This window comes from Oncorhynchus kisutch, unplaced genomic scaffold (genome assembly GCF_002021735.2).
Source record: "Oncorhynchus kisutch isolate 150728-3 unplaced genomic scaffold, Okis_V2 Okis01b-Okis20b_hom, whole genome shotgun sequence".
NCBI classification, from domain to species: domain Eukaryota; kingdom Metazoa; phylum Chordata; class Actinopteri; order Salmoniformes; family Salmonidae; genus Oncorhynchus; species Oncorhynchus kisutch.
The window spans coordinates 10992271-11000865 of NW_022261978.1; the positions used below are offsets into that span (position 1 = coordinate 10992271).

General features: G+C 41.6%; 1 protein-coding gene across 1 annotated transcript; it reads left to right on the forward strand.

The window, feature by feature from the left end:
• Positions 1 to 727: 727 nt before the first annotated feature.
• Positions 728 to 7844, forward strand: LOC109877593 (zinc finger protein 436-like). The gene is made up of 5 exons (XM_031811365.1): positions 728 to 1126; positions 1983 to 2106; positions 2470 to 2567; positions 2724 to 2901; positions 6653 to 7844. The coding sequence occupies exons 1-5, from the start codon at positions 1034 to 1036 to the stop codon at positions 7642 to 7644; spliced, it is 1485 nt and encodes a 494-aa protein (XP_031667225.1). The 5' UTR covers positions 728 to 1033; the 3' UTR covers positions 7645 to 7844.
• Positions 7845 to 8595: the final 751 nt, after the last annotated feature.

Genomic DNA, 8595 nt, shown 5'->3' on the forward strand with positions numbered 1-8595 from the left:
AGGATCAGAGAATGTATCTAGTACTGAAAGCATAAGCTACAGCTAGCTAGCACTGCAGTGCATAACATGTGGTGAGTAGTTGACTAAAAGAGAGAAAAATACAATAGTTGAACAGTTTTGAACAAATTATTTCATTCCAAAATGAAGGAGAAGCGAGAGAGAGATATTTCGTCATTTATTTTCCACTTTCAGTTTCACTTACTTAGCTAGCAAATGCAGCTATCTAGTTTAGTCTACTCAAACACTTGGCTCAAACAAAGGGATGCTATGTTAACTAGCTGGCTATGACTATCCAACACAACACTGGAACTCTTCCAAGTCAAGGCAAGCTTTTGGTTTTACTAATTTATTGCCACTGGGACCCGCCAAGGTAAGTGCTAAACTGCTTACTGACTGTACACTGTAACGGTACTGCATGATTGTAGCAGGTTTACTAACGAGTTAGTTCTATTAGCTCTGTTGACTATGATGTTATTTTAGCTAATATGGTGACAACAATGTAAGCTGTGTGTAGCAGTTATGAAATGGTTTGGCTTGGAAAGGAAATATATGGAAATATAAGTATTTATTAATCATCTACATATTCATATTGAGCTTCTACGTCTGTGTACAGGAACGTATTATTTGGAAGAGAAAATATATCAGCTTATTGTTAAATAATTATGACGTTCTTTCCAATACAAAAAGTGTAGTAACTATTGTTTCCAAACTGCGTTACCCACTCCAGTCAGCAGATGGCGATGAGCGTCTTTCAGGTGACTCTTCTTGCGTGACGTATAATGGACTGGACGGACGCTTCTTCAGGAACAACAAGGCGCCAACTCTTTCAGCCACGTCGGTAGCTTGCTAGCCAACATAAAACTGAAAGTTTCACGTTTTAGACCATGTTAATGTACATTAGCTAATCTCAGTGTTTTAAACAAGTTTCGGTTGACGTATCAACTGGTTCAATTTGCAAACGTGTTAAAGATTGATACTGAGCCTAGCACGAGGCTAGTCGCTAATGCTAGCTAGCTAGCTAACATCCCTGACCATGAGCTCACTAAACTACTCCTCCCTTGCTAATGAAGAGGGGGTCGGCTGTATGGAGAAAGCATCTTTCAGAATGAAAAAGGAGGAAGAGGAGGCTGTTATAGTAAAGGAAGAGAAAGAACCGTTTAGAGAGGAAGAGGATGCTATCTCAATAAAGGTGAAGGAGGAAGACGTTTTGGGAGTGAAAGAGGAGGAGACAGAATATCAGATGAACACCAGAGAAAATATATCTGCTCATTGTTAAATTATTATGACGTTTTTTCCAATACAAAAAGTGGAGTAACTATTGTGTCCAAACTGCGTTACCCACTCCAGCCAGCAGATGGCGAGGAGCGTCTTTCGGGTGATTCTTCTTGTGTGACGTATAATGGACTGGACGGGACGCTTCTTCAGGAACAACAACGCGGCTACTCTTTCAACCACCTCGGTAGCTTGCTAGCCAACATAAAAGTGAAAGATTGACGCTTTAGACCATCTTAATGTACATTATCTAATCTCAGTGTTTTAAACACAGTTCTGTTGACGTATTAACTGGTTAACTGTAACCTAATTTGCAAACTTGTTAAAGCTGGATGCTGAGCCTAGCACTAGGCTAGTCGCTAATGCTAACTAGCTAGCTAACATCCCTGACCATGAGTTCATTAAAGTACTCATCCCCTGCTATAGAAGAGGAGGTCTGCTGTTTGGAGAAAGAAGCTCTGGCAATGAACATTGAAGAAGAGGATGAGGTTACAGTGAAAGAAGAGAAAGAAGCTTTTAGAATGAAAAAGGAGGAAGATGAGACTGTTATAGTGAAGGAAGAAGATGCTGTTATAGTGAAAGAACATTTCAGAATGAAAAAGGAGGAAGAGGAGACTGTTATAGTGAAGGAAGAGGATGCTGTTATAGTGAAAGAACATTTCAGAATGAAAAAGGAGGAAGAGGAGACTGTTATAGTGAAGGAAGAAGATGCTGTTATAGTGATAGAAGAGGAAGAACCGTTTAGAGAGGAAGATGATGCTATCTCAATAAAGGTGAAGGAGGAAGACGTTTTGGGAGTGAAAGAGGAAGAGACAGAATATCAGATGAACACCAGTGAGTACTGTCTTCAACAGGGACACAAACTATGCCGTTGTTGAACTAATGTGTGGTTTTAAAGTGGCATTCTACTGAAGTTCTACACTTGAATATGTTGTTCAGTTCTATATAAATTGTTAAAAGGTCAATCTGCCATTGGTTCATATATTTGAGGGACTTTTCAATTCAATGTATTGAATTCTCCATGTGGTCTACATTAAAGTTCCCCTCATCTAGTATAACAGGCTTTAAAAATTCAATATTGAAGCATAATCTCTACTTAAAATATCAAAGGGACATATTCATGCCTCTTGTAAGACCCTATGATTTTATTAGACGGTTATAAGTTTACTACTCATTTTGATGTTCTCATGAACACAGGAGAGAGACATGACTATGGTGGATCCTCTGGGGAGCTTCAACAACATCCTGATGCTGACGAGGAAGAGAAGAGTCTCTCCAGATCAGAACACCAGATGGTACAGCTTGGTCTGGTCTAGCATACAGCTTTCTCTCTCTGGGTCTGGTCTAGCTCTCTCTGGGTCTGGGCTGGGTTTCTGTAAAGCACTTTATGACAACAGTGACATCAGCATCCATAATGATATGTGTCTGTGTCCCATCTTTATGGTTACCAGGACAACGCTAGCCCTTCCTCCCTCCTGGAGTCCCTGTGTCGTGCCTCTCCCGGTAGCACCTTACTGCTGGGTATGAAGAGGTTGTCTGTGCTGCTGGTGGACTGCAGGAAAACAACGGGGCTGAGTGGAACTGTGAGAGGAGGAGAAGAGATGAAAGGATCAGATTTGACTCATCAAAGTAAGTGCTGTAGTTTAGTTGGAACAAATACAATAGATCTGCCCACTGGTATCTGTTACCAGGAAGATAGACTGGTGTCTGTTACCAGGATAACCAGCAGAGTTCTGTTAGTTGACAGGAAGATAGACTCGTGTATATGGATGTTATGAATATCATAACACTGAAAAGGATTCTGCCAATGAAAATAGAGAAACCAATTGACCATATAAAACCTTGATGAAAGTTAGCTTTAGAGAGAAAGTTTCAAGATGATCCAATGTAAGGTGCTTGTTTTACAAAAACTTTTCCTTAAAACATTATGGATGTTACATTGCCTGTCCCAGTCAACACCCCTATCTTTACAAGACTGTAGAACAGGCAAACTAAACTCAAGACTTTGGTAATTAATTAACTAATACTGGAGGAAAGCTGTGATCAGGCTGCCCACTCAAGAGAAAGTTTCAAACTGTAACCAGTGCTGGCAACCTGGTTATCCATCAACCTACCAGGGTAGTGACAAACAGTACAGGAATAAAATCATCAATATGTGTTGATCATATCTTTACATTTGTGACATCATGTCTTTGAATACAGCCAGTGTGTCTATGTATGCGGATAACTCCACACTATACACACATCAGCTACCACAGTGACAGATATGACAGCAACTAGTCTACAAATGCCACAAATGTTCCAACTTCAATTCATTATTTCTCAATTATGCTTTTTAAAGGAGAAGTTTACCCAACATCCAGAAACTCCTAAGTGATTCCATACATTGAAACTAGTCCAGTGGAGTTTTCCCTCTCCCCCTCTCTCTCCCTGTAGTGCTGTACTGAAACAGCTGCTCTCCCTCTCTCTCTGTTGTGCTGTACTGAAACAGCTGCTCTCCCTCTCTCCCTGTAGTGCTGTACTGAAACAGCTGCTCTCCCCCTCTCTCTCCCTGTAGTGCTGTACTGAAACAGCTGCTCTCCCTCTCTCTCCCTGTAGTGCTGTACTGAAACAGCTGCTCTCCCCCTCTCTCTCTCTGTAGTGCTGTACTGAAACAGCTGCTCTCCCCCTCTCTCTCTCCCTGTAGTGCTGTACTGAAACAGCTGCTCCCCCTCTCTCTCCCTGTAGTGCTGTACTGAAACAGCTGCTCTCTCCCTGTAGTGCTGTACTGAAACAGCTGCTCTCTCTCTCTCTCCCTGTAGTGCTGCACTGAAACAGCTGCTCCCCCTCTCTCTCCCTGTAGTGCTGTACTGAAACAGCTGCTCTCCCCCTCTCTCTCTCCCTGTAGTGCTGTACTGAAACAGCTTCTCTCTCCCTGTAGTGCTGTACTGAAACAGCTTCTCTCTCCCTGTAGTGCTGTACTGAAACAGCTGCTCTCTCCCTGTAGTGCTGTACTGAAACAGCTGCTCTCCCCCTGTAGTGCTGTACTGAAACGGCTGCTCTCTCCCTGTAGTGTCACGTGACTTGTGGCTTGTTTCTGGATGTGGCCGTCCCTTTGCTACTTTGCCAGTTAATGAATTATTCAGAAATCCGCAGTGTGTTTGTTGTTTTATTAAAGCTATAGGCCTTTGGCTTTGAATTGTTTGATTATCTGAGAGAAAAAAACACTTTTCAACCCATGTGATTGATTACATAATAAAACACTATTGGCTGTGGAGGTCCTCCTGTGGAGGTCCTCCTGTGGAGGTCCTGGGCGGTTATTCGTGGTCTGTGTTTGTGAGGCCAGTTTGGACATACTGCCAAATTCTCTAAAACGATGTTGGAGGCAGCTTGGCGTAGAGGAATGTACAGTACCAGTCAAAAGTGTTTTTTTTTGTTTTCTTTCACAGACTCAAAAAAAGTTTGGACTCACCTACTCATTCCAGGGTTTTTCTTTATTTTTACTATGTTCTACATTGTAGAATAATAGTGAAGACATCAACTACAAAATAACACATCATGTAGTAACCAAAAAGTGTTAAACCAATCAAAATATACAGTATATCACAAAAGTGAGTTGTAAATATTTGAGTATATCTTTTCATGTGACAACACTGAAGAAATGACACTTTGCTACAATGTAAAGTAGTGAGTGTACAGCTTGTATAACAGTGTAAATCTGCTGTCCCCTCAAAATAACTCAACACAGCCATTAATGTCTAAACCGCTGGCAACAAAAGTGCGTAGCCCTATTTGGTAATAGACCAAGTCCATATTATGGCAACAACAGCTCAAATAAGCAAAGCGAAATGACAGTCCATTACTTTAAGGTCAGTCAATCAGGAAAATGTTTCTTCAAGTGCAGTCGCAAAAACAACCAAGCGCTGATGAAACTGGCTCTCATGAGGACTGCCACAGGAAAGGAAGACCCAGAGTTACCTCTGCTGCAGAGGATGAGTTCATTAGAGTTACCAGGCCCTCATGAGGACCGCCACAGGAATGGAAGACCCAGAGTTACCTCTGCTGCAGAGGATAAGTTCATTAGAGTTTCCAGCCTCAGAAATTGCAGCCCAAACACATGCTTCACAGAGTTCAAGTAACAGACACATCTCAACGTCAACTGTTCAGAGGAGACTGTGTGAATCAGGCCTTCATGGTCAAATTGCTGCAAAGAAACCACTGCTAAAGGTTCACCACTAAGAAGAAGAGACTTGCTTGGGCCAAGAAACACGAGCAATGGACATTAGACCGGTAGATATCTGTAGAGCTTCCTGGTAAAGCAGCCAACAAGTTCTCAGCAGTGGAAACTCCTTTGTTTAACACTTCTTTTGGTTCCACATGATTCCATGTGTTTTTTCATAGATTTGATGTCTTCACTATTGTTCTGCAATATAAAAAATGAAGAAAGACCCTTGAAAGAGTAGGTGAGTCTAAACGTTTGACTGGTACTGTACATTAAATTCCCTGACAACAGCTCCAGTGTACATTCCTGCAGTCAGCATGCCAATTGCCCGCTCCCTCAGAGATCTGTGGCATTGTTGTGTGACGACAACTGCACATTTTAGTGGCCTTTTATTGTCCCCAGCACAAGGTGCACCTGAGTAATGATAATGCTTTTTAATCAGCTTCCTGATATGCCACACCTGTCAGGTGGATGGATTATCTTGGCAAAGGATAAATGTTCACTAACAGGGACAGAAACAACATTGTGCAACAAAATTTCTGCACTCTTATTTCAGCTCATGAAACATGGGACCAACACTTTACATGTTGCGTTTATATTTTTGTTCAGTATAGTTGCGATCAGTTTTAGGAACATATGATGTCATAGCGAATTCAGAACATGTGAATGAACAAGCCTTTTCATATTTTGTAATATGGCTATATAGTTTTAGGAACATCTCCCCAAAATATTTCACCAGACTTTTTACTCTCCCGAAAAGTCATAACATCAGCGATTAGTCAAAAGTGTAGAAAATGTGAACATCTCAAGAAACAAGCTTTGGACTTCCACACAAAATTACTTTATTTTAGGTTTAAGGAAGTGTGTACGTCACATTCTGTATCATACAACTATGAAAGTTATATATTTAGAACCACCTGCTCGATTGGAATCCAGCGACGTCTGTGTCTTGAGTGTCCGAGAACTGTTTAGTTTTTTTTGTGTTCTGATTTCTAAAACAGAAAGAATAATAAGTAATGAAAACATATCAGTAATTACCAGGAAGCTCTACAACATAATTTGTTTTAAAATCACACCAAGATTAAAACGGGTTATTGAGGGATCTGAATAGGATTTACCCTTTATCATGTGGAGGTTTCATTCATGTCTCTATTTAAATAAACACTCTGTCTTTGGCAGGAGAAATACCAGACTCAGAGGAACCAGAGCCAGGGACGTCCAAACCAGGAAGACGACACCAGTGCTCCCAGTGTGAAAAGAGTTTTAACCACATACGTAACCTGAAAACACATAAGACAATACACACAGGGGAGAAGCCTTACCACTGCTCCCAGTGTGGAACGGGTTGTAACCGGTTAAGGGACCTGAAACAACACGAGAGAATACACACAGGGGAGAAGCCTTACCACTGCTCCCGGTGTGGAAAGAGTTTTACCCAGTTATGTAACCTGAAAACACATGAGCGTATACACACAGGGGAGAAGCGTTACCACTGCTCCCAGTGTGGAAAGAGTTATACAACATTTGGGAGCCTGAAAATACATGAGAGAATACATACAGGAGAAAAGCTGTACCACTGCTCCCAGTGTGGAAAGAGTTTTAACCAGAAAGGATACCTGAAACAACATGCGAGAATACACACAGGGGAGAAGCCTTACCACTGCTCCCAGTGTGGAAAGAGTTTTAACCAGAAAGCCCACCTGAACCAACATGAGAGAATACACACAGGGGAGAAGCCTCACCACGGCTCCCAGTTTGAAACGGGTTTTAACAAGTTACGGGACCTGAAACGACATGAGAGAATACAGACAGGGGAGAAGCCTCACCACTGCTCCCAGTGTGGAAAGAGTTTTACAATGTTGGGGAGCCTGAAAATACATGAGCGGATGCATACAGGAGAAAAGCCGTACCACTGCTCCCATTGTGGAACGAGTTTTACCCACTTAAGTAACCTGAAAACACACAATAGAATACACACAGGGGAGAAGCCTTACAACTGCTCCCAGTGTAGAAAGAGTTTTACCCACCTGTGTAACCTGAAGACTCATGAACGAATACACACAGGGGAGAAGCCTTACCACTGCTCCCATTGTGAAAAGAGTTTTACAGAGTTAGGTAACATGAGAAAACATGAGATAAAACACAGAGGAGATCAAGATGTTGGCTTCTGAACAGTATGACATCGGGAAGATGAATGCTTCTGAACAGTGGGACAGATAAAGGTCCAATACATGGTGGGTCAGTAGTCCCCAGAGACTCTGAATGTGTCTTGACTTTCCAGTGTTTTCCGTACTGCATGTATTATAGTGGATTGTGTTTGTTTGCTGACGTCACAACATAAATGTCCATGTAAATGGACAAAAGTATATCATATTTTGTATATTGTACTTTGTCCTCAATTTGAGAGAAAAAATCTAATTAGAGCAGTTTTTCCTCAACTCGGTCGGTCCTTGGGGGAAGATCAGCTTTACTGTTGAACATAGATTGTAGATTCCATCAATGTAATTGTCTGCATAATTTCCAATTACCCATATATTTTGGGGGGTAAATATACATACATACTGTTATCTCAGAATGATGTTGGGGATAATTAAGTAGTAAACTCCACCAGAAATACATTAACATGTATGACTTTAAGTTAAACAATCATTTTCACTCATGACTACTGGTTTCAATTTACATTTTCATCAAACTAACAAGCAAATATTTTATGAATTTATTGTTACAAATCAACTTGCAAGGTTTCTAGCTAACTAGCCTGCTAACGTTAGCCTTACCAGCCTGCTAACGTTAGCCTTACCAGCCTGCTAATATTAGCCTTACCAGCCTGCTAACGTTAGCCTTACCAGCCTGCTAACATTAGCCTTACCAGCCTGCTAACGTTAGCCTTACCAGCCTGCTAACGTTAGCCTTACCAGCCTGCTAACGTTAGCCTTACCAGCCTGCTAACGTTAGCCTTACCAGCCTGCTAAAGTTAGCCTTACCAGCCTGCTAACATTAGCCTTACCAGCCTGCTAACGTTAGCCTTACCAGCCTGCTAACGTTAGCCTTACCAGCCTGCTAACGTTAGCCTTACCAGCCTGCTAACATTAGCCTTACCAGCCTGCTAAAGTTAGCCTTAC